The sequence below is a fragment of the Sarcophilus harrisii genome, chromosome 2 (assembly GCF_902635505.1).
Source record: "Sarcophilus harrisii chromosome 2, mSarHar1.11, whole genome shotgun sequence".
NCBI classification, from domain to species: Eukaryota; Metazoa; Chordata; class Mammalia; order Dasyuromorphia; family Dasyuridae; genus Sarcophilus; species Sarcophilus harrisii.
In genome coordinates, this window is record NC_045427.1 from 628,103,579 (window position 1) to 628,117,257 (window position 13,679).

A 13,679-nucleotide genomic window follows, 5' to 3' on the forward strand; every position below is an offset into this window, starting at 1 on the left:
CTCTTCCATGTCCCCCATTAGTAGTGCTTGAAGTGACCTTAGAGATCACCTAATCCCCCCCCTCATTTTATTTTATTTTTTAAAGCTTCTTATTTTCAAAACATTATGCCTAGATAGTTTTCAATATTCACCTTTGCAAAATCTTGTGTTCCAAAAAATTTTTTTCTCCCTCTCTTGCCCCCACCCACTCCCCTAGCTGGCAAGTAATCCAATATATGTTAAACATGCGCAATTCTTCTATACATATTTCCACAATTATTATGCCGCATGAAAAAAATCAGATGAAAAAAGAAAATAAAATGAGAAAGAAAACAAAATTCAAGCAAATAAAATAACCACAACAAAAGTGAAGATACTATGTTGCGATCCACACTCAGTCCCCAGTGTGGACTTTCTCTGCAGCCCCTTCATTTTATATAGACACATAGAGTGCTGGACTTGGAATCAGGAAGAACCTACATTCAAATCCTACTTCTGACATTTATTAATTGTGTGATCCCAGGCAAGTGCCTCAGTTTCCTCATCTATAAATTCAGGATAATAATGGTACCTACCTCACAGGTTATTGTAATGATCAAATGAGATGATAACTATAAAGTATATTGTAAATCTTAAAAGGCTATGTAAATGCTACCCATTGTTATCAGAGGAAACTAAGTTCTAGACTGGGAGATTTGCTGGCACAGAGTCACATAGTAGGTAGCAGCCAAGCAGAGATGACCACTTAGACTTTATACATCCCTCATGCTGATTTTGCCCACATTGGCCAGTTGTTGGCTGGTTGCAGGGGGTTTAAAAAGAGACAAGGCTTCTTTAACCTACCTCCCCAGCATCCTATGGGCCGAGCAGGGTCTGTCTGGGTCAGATGGAGCCATGTAGAACTCATCTGGGTTCAAAGATCAGGATTTTTAACTTTATAAAGTCAGGCTAACTTTGATCCCGGGACATGCCTTTCTAACAGTGCTTTTCCCTCTCGTAGTGCAAGACCCTGATGAAGAGGCCCTGAGGAGATCAAGGTAAGTGCCTGGAAACAGGCTCTGTGACCTTCTCATTCTTCTACTCACCTCCTAATGCTCCTCCACAACCACTCCTTTAAACCAGCTCACTCGGAAGAGACCTTTCTAACTCCTTTAGCTCCAAACTAAAAACTGAAATGCTTTCTATCTCTCCCATCTTCCCCGCCCTTCACACACACACACACACACACACACACACACACACACACAAACACACACCCTATCTCTCAGCTCACAGGGCTTTTCCACTTACTTTCTCCACCGGCAGAGCCTTGACAATATTCCTAATGGCAAAAAAATCAGACCAGACAATTCTGAACCTAGTGGTTTCCACAAAAGTGGTGTCCAGGTCTGAGATTGTAATTCTACTTCTCGCTCAAGGTCTCTGAGAGCCATTCAGCTCCCACTGGTGGCTATTAAAGCAGTCAGGACTCTTTTAACAGGGAGTCCCATGGGGGAGCAGGGCAGCTCTGGAGACTCTGGGCATTGTAGGATGTTTCCCCAAACTCAGTGTTGGCTCCTGTGCTATTGGGAGCCAGGTATCTAGCCTTCTGCTAGAACAGCTCAAAAAAGAGGATGTTTCCGTCACTGATCCAATTTATCTTGCAGTGGCCAATGGCACCACCCTGGCCATAGCTCTGATGATGAAGGTCAGCATGGAAGTCAGGAGAAGCCTATATCCTCTCTACATCTCCCTCATTTCTAGCAGAAATTGGTCCTTCTTGAGGATCCAAAAGAGAGGCTTAAGGATCAAAGATTTTGATTTGGGAAGGACCTTTGAAGGGCGTTTAATCTAGTCTAGTCTTCATTTTACAAGTTAGGGAAGCTGAGACCAATGAAGATGACCTGACTCGCTCAATCAAAGGTGGAATTACCTTCATTTAAGTGACCAGATTTTTAAAAAAAATCCCCATTGTTTTGGCAAGTCATTTCTCTTTTTGGATCCTTAGTGAAATGGGAGGATAGGGATTAGAGCTGGCCATGGAGGTCCTTCCCAGTTCAGGATCTAGGATCCTATGCTCTTCCGTGCTGGGCTCTTGAGTAGTTGACTTACACTGGTAAATCACTTATGGGAGATTTCTTTGAACCTGGGTTTTTGACAATCCTTACTTTAGGATAGAAACTTTGTAGCGGGGAGATGCTCTCTCCTTGAATATTGCCCAACCCTCTCTATATCACTGTGCCATCCAGTCAAAAAACCCAGTAATGATGGAGCCTGTATCTCAGAGGCGACTCATGTGCTCTTGAGCCATACTCTCCATTAGTGTCTAGGACCTGGCTGGTCGGCCAGTAGTGTCAAACTTATACAAAAATGGTGGCTGCTGAGCCCTGCATAAAGATCCCTGCAGGCCAAGTACTGACTCAGAAAATCACACATGTTTACATATTTCTTTTATTAATATATCAGAACATTAGAAGCAGATAGGAACTACATTTTAATTTGGGTTGGGCCATGCTCATGGTTGGGCCTATGTGTGTGACACTTCTGCTTTATTCTGTATCTGCTTTTAGAACATAGAAAGACCTGGTCCCTCCTTGGACTCTGAAAAGTCATTTGAATCCTCCAAACATGCCCTTGTGGGCTGGTTTAGGAGGAATGAGACATTTGGGTCAGACTATATCACCAGCACAGGGCCTCCTGAAGTCCCCCAGGTTCCATTTATTACATGAGACCATTCCAAGGGATGGAGAGAATGCTCTCAGTCTGAAACTGAGGTTTGAATTTTGGCTCTGCAATTTACCCCTTTTTGGCTTAAGGGCTCCCTGAGTCTCATTTTCCTCAATTGTAAAATGCAGGGGTTGGACTAGAAGGTCTCTGAGGTATCTTCCTGGTCTAGATCTATACTCCTCTGACCTGGATTTGAATCCTGGCTCTGCTACTTGCCACCAGTGTGATCTTGGATAAATAATTTAACATCTTACTTACTTGATTTCATTCCTTAATTTCCACAATTAGGCTGTATTTCAAGGTATCTCAAGCACTAAGTTATCCTAGCTAGATGAGCTTTAAGGTGTCATTTAGCACTAAATTCTGTGGTACCCCAAGAAGAAACACCTCTTTTTGCTGGGACATACCATAATGGGTCTTTTATCCCCAGTGACAAGTTTATTCAAGCAATCTAGATTGTTATGTGCTCCTCAAGGGGGCCATGTAAACTTCTACTTTCATCTACTTCCATCCTTACTCCTGTCTTTTTCTGTTGGTCAAGCCAGTAAGTTGTAGAGGAAAGCATGCTGGTGTAGTGATGTGGCTTTGGGCAAGATCTGGACCTTTGTCTTCTCATTTGTAAAATGAGAAAGCCAGTAGAAATGATCTCCATGGTCCCTATCAGATCCAAAATTCCAAATGGGTCATTCTGCTGTTTTTTTCTTCCCTCACTCACTCCCTTTCTTTATCTTTTAATTCTCACAAATTTTGGTCCTATGAATCGAGCCCTACTTAATTCTTTCCTAACCTTCTTTAGCATGTGCCTTTCCTGGTGCTTAGAGAGATCTGGAGGAGACAGCAGACCTGGCTAGCTGTGCTGGGCTGTTATGGGAACCCTAGGTGTATTGGAGCTGAAGTGAGGAGGGGGAGGGGGGGAAACAAGGGAAGGGAATGATAGCTGCCCGATGATGTTATCTTTCTCTCCAAGGAGAGAGCGACGGGCCAAATGTTCTCCAGCAGCAGCAGAGCTCAGTTTCAGGGACTTTGAGGAGTCTACCCGAGTCAAAACCTTTTATTAGGACATTTCCCAGGCAGGCAGATTTTTGTCCTGATTATTTAATCAGGGAGGAAAAATCGAAGTAGTAACGACCCATTTCCAGGTCCCCATTTTTTGGTGACCACGAGAACCTTGAGATCTGTCCAGTCCTGTCAGGGTAAGACTAAAAATTCAGCAATTCTGCCTTACCCAAGTTCAACCCTAGAGAGGCTAAGATAAGACTATAGCTGAGTACAAGCTTCCCAGACCCCTCCAAACATGGCAAGGTAAATGAGCTTGGATGACATGTGTCTTGCTCTCCCTCCCTTCTTCCTTACTCCCATTCCCAATGCCAAAATCCTAGAGTTAACCATGGGACTCAGGTTTGCCATGAAATGGGTCTGTGATGACCATGGGAGACCCAATGCAGACAAATTCTCAATGAATGACTTTCCAAGGTCTTCAAGGCAGGATGAGATGTTCCAGGTGTCTTCCTGGGGGGAGGGGGGAGAAGGAGGGTCACCATTCATCCCAATGATTAGCCATCTCATTGGCTTCTGGTTATATAGCAGTCTCTCCTTGCCTAGGCAAAAGAAACTCAGGGCCTTTCAAGATCGCCAAACTGGGAACCCATGTGGCTTTTGAAACCAATTTAAATAAATTGCCCTCAACCTAATTGTATGGCAGGGGAGTGGTGGACATATATGTTCCCTAACCCCTCTCTTTCTCCCTCCTCTCTCTCTCTCTCTCTCTCTCTCTCTCTCTCTCTCTCTCTCTCTCTCTCTCCTTTCTTTCATTTCTCTGTTTTTGTCTTTCTCTCTTCTTCCTCTTCCCTTCCCTCTTCCCTTCTCTCTCTCTCTCTCTCTCTCTCTCTCTCTCTCTCTCTCTCTCTATGCCACAGGGAAAGGTTTGAAACGGAACGTAACAGCCCACGTTTTGCCAAATTACGCAACTGGCATCATGGCCTCTCAGCCCAATTACTTAATGTGAAAAGCTAAAAACATTAACAAAAACAAAAACAAAAAAAAACCCTATTTGGAATCCCTCTTCCTTCCCTTCCTCCCTACCCACATCCCCTCCCCCCCCAAAGAAAAAGACATGTGTAGCATCCAAGGAGCCTCATTGGGATGCTAATGACTTCACTGCTATACACAGCAGTCAATGTTGGAGACATTATATTCTTATTAAGGAACAATATTCTAGAATTCCCTTCCCTGATGATATACTACCTCCCTTATATCCTCTTCAATATAATCAATTTTCCTTTCCTTTCCCCGCCCCCTTGCAAAAATTTCTGCTTGGACACAGGGTTGGCGTTTATTTGATCTTATTTCAATGTAGCCTTAGCCGTCAGATGGCTAGGAAGTTTAGATTTGCTGTTTTAATGCATCGGGGGAAAAATGAGTGAATCACAGTTTGTGCTCAGCTTTCCTTATTGAAAAAATTAGCTTGTGAGAAAGGCCAGCTTCCCCAGATTCAGCCAAGTCTAGTGGGCTAGGCATTTGTGCATGTTGAGTGTTAGAACCAGTGCTTTGGCTCAGGGTCCGGGTTCTGAGCCCCTTGCCAACCCCCGGTGAGCCCAAGGAGCCAACGCTGGATCCCAAATATTCAGGGAAGCAGAGAAGATGGGGATGAGATGATGCTTTCACTAGTGGAAGTTGAATAATCAAGAGGTTAGCCCCACCAGAGCTCATTAGTCCTGGGAGTTCCCAAGCCATGTTGTTAGTCTCAGACATATGTGTGGTTAATAAGTCTCAGACAAGGGCGTTTCAAGCCTCCAACGAATGTGCTCCTCTCTTTGTAACATGCTTGCTTGGCCAGCTCCACAGTTTTCCCCCCTTTCTGTACATATCAGCATGCTTCTTCTGAAATAAAAAGAATTTTAAATAAATCGAACCATGCCCTGGTCATGCTGTGCCTGTGTTCTGTAAACAATGAAATACGGAGGCTTGGGAGAGGGCAAAAGTGTTGGTCGGGCCCATCCATGCACAAGGGGCTGGGTCCACAGGCTTTTGTCTGCTCAAGTCAGTCCAGTTCAATTCAATTGACTCCTAGGCTTGTCCTGGGTTTGGTCGCAGCCAAAAGGGGGATTGATGTCCAGAAAGCAGAGAATTTCCCATCTCTGAATTTTGACACTATTCTCTATAACACTTCAACTGTTGCTCTGGAGAGATCCATTCATCAGGCAATATTGAAGATGTGTCTATGGGTCAATAGAGAAGAATTTTTTTCCACCTGCCATATTCCTATTGGGCAAAACCCATCAAGTCTAACCCAGGTCCTAAGTCTTAGCAGTCTTCAGTAACTTCTGAACAGACAGGGGCCATGAGGGACAGAGATGGGGGGCAGTCAGATGCTGCCCTCCATCCCCTGCCTCTCACAAGCTCCTCTCATGGTTTGCTTAGCAATGATGTCATGTTAAGTGTCTGGGAGCCATGATAAACAAGAGAAAGTGGGGGAAGTTCCTTTTATCTGTGATGGGAAGGAAATGGAATCTCCTTTTTTTCAGGGAGATTGTTGTGACCCCATTTCCTTGGCACTACTCTAGCCCTGTCTGTTGCTTCCAGAGAGCCTGATGCTTTGGGTGACAAGTAGGATGCTTCTCACAGGCCAGCGTATGATGCTTGGGAGAAGGGGGTTGGTGGATGGATTTGTGGGTCCAGCCAACCTGAGGCTAAATTCTATCCCTATTCCTCCCAGGTACACCCTCACCCAGGGATGGGATTCCTAGTGAATGAGGAAGGTCAGGATTATTGTAGTAGCTAGGGCTTCCTTCCCTTCTCCCCTACCCTTGATACTCCTCATTGGTCCATCCAACCTTGTGTTTGCCAACTTTACCAACTCCACTGACATTTCTTTGGCACTGGGCATCTTTTACCTCGGGCAGAGATTAAGCCAGTAGATTTTAGACACGTTTCCTGGTTCCTTCTCCCTCTTCTCTATCTCTCAAACCCTCTAGCCCATCTCCTAAAATCCAACCTTGGAAAGGAGGAATAAGAAGTTAACAGAAAAGGCAACAGGTTCGCCAGGGGAAGGAGCTGAGCCAATACAAGGATTTAAGATACCTAGACCAGTCAGATCCAGCAATTAATTCAATTCAATTAATATTTATTAAGTTTCTATGTGTAATCCATACATAGGTGCTAAGGATATAGACAAAAAAGAAAAGAGTTCCTGACCTCCAGAAGCTACCATTCTACTGAGCAGAAACAATACGTGCATGGCTAAGGGTAGCCTGTGGAAGAAAGGAAGTCTTTGGGGTGGCTAATAGTAATAGGTAGAAATCCTTATCCTTCATCACGGGCACCCCACCCCATCCAGTGACTACCCCACAGAGACCTCTCTGTCCCTTAGCTATGGAATCTTCAGTTGTTTGGTTGTTTGTTTTGCAATCAAGAGAAGGGAAAGACATGATCTCTACTTTCAAGGGTTCCATAGTCTTTCTAGAAAGACAAGACATGCATGGGCAAAATTATCCAACCAAAAAAGGCAGACTGTACCACAGGGTTAGACGATGCAGCTCCAACTCTGGTATAGTGGTTATTCAGAGGAGAAGAATTCTGCTATGAAATAGTAAGGAAAGACTTTGTGTATGGGGCAGGATGTTAGTAAGACTTCAAAGGATGAATAGAGATGAGGTTCCAGTCAGGGTTATTCTCCCTTCCCTCCACACAAAAATCCCAGCCCTGGATCTCCCCGCACCCCAGTCTTAATTAAGCATTTAATGAAGATGCAATCCAGGCAACAGCAGTCGGAAAAGCCAAGCCCAGCAGCCAGGCCTCCCTTCCAGGTAAATCAACTTGTCTGGCTGTGGCGCAGGGTAACGCTCCCCTTCTTGGCCATGGTGTGAACCCCTAACATCTCTCCCTCCCCTGGCTTGCCCCTCTGCCTTCCATTTCTGTTCCCCTTCTGACAAACCAGCCCCCCAAATACTGACAGCATGGAGCAGAAGCAGCAACATGTTAATGCTTGCGTGTGAAGCTGTTGGGGCTTTGGGGGGATTGGGGCGGGTGCTCACAGGGGCCCCAGCCATCCCTCTCCTCCCCGCCTCACTCCTCAAACCTTGACCAGATCTCAGATCCTTGGAGACCCAGGGTTGTCTCTCTTTCTCAGAGAAAGAGTTTTTCTTTCTTGATGTTGGAAACCCTTCAGATAGGGACAAGAAGGAGTTCTACTGCACTATAGAAATGCCATGAGCGAGGATTAAGGAGAGTCTTCCTACTTATAGAAGCCCAGATGGAGCTCTTGGAGATGAGATATATTCCTTACTGCTAGGACCAAAATGGCTCTCAGATAGGATTCTAGGGGATGGGGAGAGTCTTCCTACTGGCAGGTGTGGCCACACCTGAACTTTCTCCAAAGAAAAATTGATTATCTGCATTTCCCACCCTAAATAACAACTTCCAAGGAGCTAACGTGGTTCCAGAGTGAATTCTGAGCCTGGCTTTTGTGCTGTGGAAGGGTCCTGTGCAAGTCTCCTTGCTTTTCTCTATGTTGATAATGAAAGTTCAATGGTTCAGGCTCTTTTGGCTATAGGTCGCTGGAGGGAGATGGGTTTGGGAAGGGAGAGCGGGAGATGTGGAACGAAGTAGAACTTGGGACTTAAAGAATAGGAGACAGGAAAGCCCATTGCAAGTTTCATCTTAAGTCAGAGGCGAGAGAGCTTGATGGAAAAACCAATTTTGTTGAAAAGGTGACAATTTCATCAAATTAGGAAGTGACTATCAAGCTCTCTTCTTCCTACATTGGTTGTTGACTCAGGGATGGGTTTTTGGAGGATTCTGGCAAAAGGAAACTGTGACCTTTTAGAACCTTAAGCAGACCTCACTGGAGATCTTCAGGCAGAAAATGGATACTCATTGGCCAAAGTGAATCTTTCTCAGGTCTAAAGCTGAACTAGATATTCTTGAGGGTCTTTCATATTGAGGTTCTCTGAGGGGCCATATATCCCTAGGAGTAAGTGTACCTAGCTGGATCCTGGGAGCTCTCCAAATGGGACAGCCATAACTTAGTGGGTCCTTGAGGGTATACCCAGCTCTTTCTCTGTCTCCTCCATAGAGTGTGAAGGAGTTAGTGCCCACCTCTACTAGTGAACAGATTTTAGAAGGAGGTAGTTTCCACCTCTCCTAGTGAGCAGATCTTAAATTTTCTTGCCAAGGAACTTTGGGGTTACTTTGCCAGCAGAGATAGCAGTGGTGGGTAAGTCCCATGGGGCACACATTTGGGTGAAATCTCTGCTTTGTCCCATTTTATTTCTTAGGAATTCAGAGAGTCGATCTGTAGCTGGAGTCTGATGTAGAGAACTTTAGGTTGGAGCCAGGCAGGAGGAGAATGGGAAAAGGATGGACATTTTAGAAGAATGTTGCCAGGAGCAAAAATGGCCCTTGGGTAGAACTGTTAAATCTTCTTTAGGGCCTAAGCTCTGGTAGAGCTGAGGTCACATCCTTTATGGGAGAAGGTGGGGTTTGGTGCCTGAGCTTGCTTTTTCAACTGCTACCCCTTCTCAATTTTACTTTAATAGACATGGGCAATGAATACCCACAGTGCTTAGAGCGATTCCTACTTCCTTCCGTTGCTTCCTGTTAACCTCTCAGAACTGTACTAAGCCTTCTCTCCCCACCCCTTCTCCTCACCCTGTAACCCCAGCCTGGCATGGCTGGCTGGCAAGATCCCTGGGTGGGGGGAGGGCTGGCAGCTAGGAGAAGGAGAGCGGGTTCCTGCTGGTTGCTTCTTGGCAGGCAGCCTAGATCTCAGGGTAAGAGAGGTGGTGGCCTGCATGGATGGATGGGCTCAGCTAACCCTGCACAATGGAAGAGCTTTGTACCCTCAGGCAAGGAGCAAGTTTGTATGCCCATCTGCATGAATACATGATTGGGGTGTGTGTGTGTGTGAGAAAGAGAGAGAGAGAGAGAGAGAGAGAGAGAGAGAGAGAGAGAGAGAGAGACAGAGAGAGAGAGACAGAGAGAAAAGGAAAGAGAAAGAGGAGAGAGATGGAGAAAGAGAAAAAGAAAGAGAACATAGGAAAGATGAATTCAGACAGAGGAGAAACAGAGAGAAAGAGTATGTGTCTGTGTGTTTGTGTGTATGTGTGTGTGTGTGTGTGTGTGTGTGTGTGTGAGACAGACAGAGAGAGACACACACAGAGAGAGACAGAGAAACAGACAGAGAAAGACAGAGAGACAAAGAGACAGAGACAGAGAGAGAGAGAAAAAGGAGAGAGAAAAACAGAGAAAGTAGGAGAGATGGATTCAGATAGAGAGGAGAAAAAGAAAGAGAAAGAGTGTGTGCATGTGTGTGAGAGAGAGAGAGAAAGAGAGACAGACAGACAGAAAGAAAGAAAAAAGGAGAGAGAGAAGAGAGAGAAAGAGAAAAAGTAGGAAATAATTCAGACAGAGAGGAGAAACAGATAAAGGGTGTGTGTGTGTGTGTGTGTGTGTGTGTGTGTGTGTGTGTGTGTCTGAGAACAGTTGTTTGAGAAAGACAGAGGCAGAGAGAAAGAAAAATCTTGTAGAGCATGAACCTGGGCTTATGCTCCCGAGCTTCCTTCTGACTACTTTCTGTGGATCCGCGACGCTGTGTGGAACAATGTACACACACATGCTGAGGCGAGGGTACATGGAGAGGAGGCGAGGGAGCTTGGCTCCCTCAGACGCTGGGTTGGTACTGTAGCACTTTTACTTGACCCATGATTCTCCTCCACCCCTACCCATCTCCTCTCTAGGACCCAGTAGGCCAGATCTCCAGCTGTTGAGGCAGTGATCCAAGGACAGGATTGGTCTTTAAAACACAAAGAGGCCCAGAAGTTGTGGCCTCTGTTGTGCCCCGGAGGCCACAAAAAGAAGCTCCCAGAGTGACTGAGTGATTTAATGGAAAGACTCCAAACCAGAAGCTTCTTGGCTTCTGGTCCCAGTTCTTCCACTAGCTTAGGCAAGTCCCTTCCCTTTGCTGGATCTCAGTTTCCCAAACATTTAATATGTAGGTAGCCTCTAAGGTTATTTCCAGTTCTGATATTCTGAGATTCACTCACACACTACCATGGGAAAGACACAGGCTTTGGAGTGAAAGTATCTAGTCTCATATTGGACAGCACTCGAGGCTCTCTTAGCCCTGCTTTCCTCATTTTTTGATGAGAAGCTGAACTCCATGTCTTCTAATGTCTTTTCCAATCCACAATCCCATGATTCTGTGCTCCTTGTTGGCAAGCAGAGGGAGCCTTCTCTAGTGGGTAAGCTGCCAACAGTTGACAGAAGAAAATGACATCCAACTGGAGGGGATATTTAGCAAAACAAAGGCTTCCCGAAGGTCACAAGGGTGTCCACACTTTCTGGGCAGGGATCTGGTCTTCATGGTACATTTTTGCTTCTCCACAACATTTCTATTTGAGCCCAGGACTATCCCCCAGGGCACTATAACATTATTACATCTTGCTGCCCTTTCTAAAACTGGAGCCTGTCCTTGGCTCCCTCTTAGTCCCAAGAAAAGAGGAATTCCTTTGGTTCTCTCTTCCACCCTCCGCCCGAGGGGCTGCCATGCTGTTTGGGACCAAAAGGGACACAAGACTAATCAGAGTTCTTCTTGCTCAGGCTCATACAAGTTGCAAAAGTCTGAGGTAGTATTTGAACTTGGTTCTTGCTAACTCCAAGAATAATGACTTACGCATTACTCTAGGTTATATTGTCTTTGGCAGGAAAACTGAACTTACAACGCTCCCATAAGTGTCATCAGTGGTTGTTCAAAGACTGTGTGTGTGTGTGTGTGTGTGTGTGTGTGTTGCATTGCTCTCTAACCACATCCTATGCAAAAGCCGACTAGCTTTGAGTTGCCTTTTATTTGGGGGGGGGAGAGGGCTTTCTCCAAGGCCCCCCCCCCACCCCGAGTCCAAGCGAGTGTTTCTAAAACCTGAGCAGTTTCCTAAGTTCGTCTTGAGACATTGACTGTTCTGGAGTGAGTTGAGTTTCAGTAGGAAGTTTCAGGGAGGATTCAGAAGGCTCTGGGACATTTGAAGGAGCAGGAAGGTTGATACCTGAGGCTCAATCCATGCTGTGACATTTGACCTTCAGTCTTCACCAGGCTATTGCTCCATTGGCTTGCTATCACAAGGTTCCTTCTTAAAGCCAGGCCAAATAGATTGAAGCGTAGGCTTAGGAACTTTGATCAGATCTTGTGGTCAATCAGCCTGAGGGCCCTGTGATGGGTGCGGTGGAGGAAGAACAGTGGAGAGGAAAGCCAGCTCTTAAAGAGGACTTGCAGCAAGCTGCCCGTCTACAATAAATCTCCCACTGTCCATCTTATCTCAGAGGGTTGTAAGGAAGGAGAGGGAAAGAAACTGGGAATACTCCACTCCCAAGCCTGAGTTTCAGTAGCCAGATGTTGGATCCAGGACTCCTTCATGCCCCTCCCTATGGCAAGCCTGGCTGGCTCTCCAGAAGGTCACACTGATTTTAGTGCAGTCAGAGCCAGGAAAGACACACAGGGGCAGAGCTCCTTTCTGTTCAGGTCTCAGGGTGGCCCTAAAAGCTCAGGGCCCTCACCCTTGGCTGGGTTCAGACACTCCCTATGGCTCCTCCTTTCCAATCTCCTTTGGCTCTCCCCATATCTCTCCTTATTCTGGAACTTGGAAAGCTCTTACCTGCTTTTCAAACTGTCTTTTTTCCTTGGAGAACTGTCTGGAGAGATTTCTTCTCCCTCTTCCCTTTACTCCCTTCTCTCCCTCCTATTTTTCTTTTCATCCTTCCTAGTTCCAAGGGCTCACTTATCTTGTTACAATCCCAGATATTGCATGCTCTCTCTGTGTCTCTATCTTTCTCTATCTCGGTTTTTCTCTGTCTGGGTCTTTCTTTCTCTCTATCTCAGTCTTTGTGTCTGTCTGTCTGTCTCTGTCTCTCTCTCCTCTCTTCCTCCCCTTCCTTTTCTCTCTCTTCTTCCTTCTCTCTTTCTCTTATCTCTGTCTCTCTTTGTGTGTCTTTTCCTGTATTTCTCTGTCTCTGTCTCTATCTTGCTAACTCTTTCTCTGTCCCTATCTGTCTCTCTTTCCCTCCTTTCTTCCTCTCTCTTTTCTATCTCTCTGTAATTGTCTATCTCTTTGTTTCTGTCTCTCTGTATCTTTGTCTCTGTCTCTTTCTGTCTCTCTCTGTTTGACTCTCATTCTCTCTTTCTTTCTCTCTCTTTTTTCTCTCTCCTCACTCTCTGTGTCTGAATCTCTCTCTCATTCTTGCTCTCTCTAACTCTCACTCTGTCTTCTACTCTCATAATTTTCCCTCACCCTTCCCCGAAGTCACTGATCTTCATAAATCTCCAGGCACTCGATACCCAGGCAGACACACTTCCTATTTTCTATTGGCCCCCTGCTATTGCCCACCCCCACCTCCCCACCGCTTGCCATTCTGCTTTGATTTGAGATTGTGAGCTTCCATTGGCCATCCTGAAAATAAATGGTGCTTCTGACTCCTCTAGCTGTGTGCATTTTTCATGAAGTATGTTTCTATGTCTTTGATGCTCCTCTGATTGTGCATGGAATGGTACAGTGGAATAGGCACTGAAGTTCAAATCTCAGCCCTGAAACTTACTTCCTGTGTGATTGTGGACAAGTCACTTAATGTCTCATCTAATGTGTCTGGACCTCAGTTTCTTCATCTGTAAAATGAGGCGGTTAGACTCAACCGCCTCTGGGGTCTCTCCCAGCTCTAGGTCTATCATCACGGTTCTAGGTATGTCATGTTGTTGTTTTCTCCACCTTCCTTCTCCCTTTAACACACAGTGTTGACCACTCTTGTCTTCCTCCTCTCTTTGGCTGGCCTTTGGTTTCCAGGTGGGGAAAACATATTCAGTCTCACTCTCTGGTAGTCCCCATTTAAGCTTCCAGCCTAGACACAGCATTTTTAAAACCTAGTTAAAAACAGTTGAGTGGGAAAGACCTCCCCATCCTCCCCGCAACCCAGTTGAATCACCACTGATCCCAATATCCACAGCACTCCCTACA

At 45.6% G+C, this 13,679-nt stretch overlaps 1 protein-coding gene across 9 annotated transcripts in view; it reads left to right on the top strand.

Annotated features, from left to right (window-relative positions):
- LDB3 (LIM domain binding 3) overlaps window positions 1–13,679 on the top strand; it is a 111,168-nt gene that overhangs the window by 62,722 nt on the left and 34,767 nt on the right. For 6 of the 9 annotated variants that reach the window (XM_031956740.1, XM_031956746.1, XM_031956739.1 and 3 more), the window contains one exon: window positions 980–1,016. In XM_031956740.1, coding sequence (XP_031812600.1) covers window positions 980–1,016 — 37 coding nt within the window. Of the gene's footprint in view, window positions 1–979; window positions 1,017–4,601; window positions 5,611–13,679 lie in introns of those variants that run through there. The other 3 variants (XM_031956747.1, XM_031956744.1, XM_031956745.1) reach the window with 1 other exon arrangement.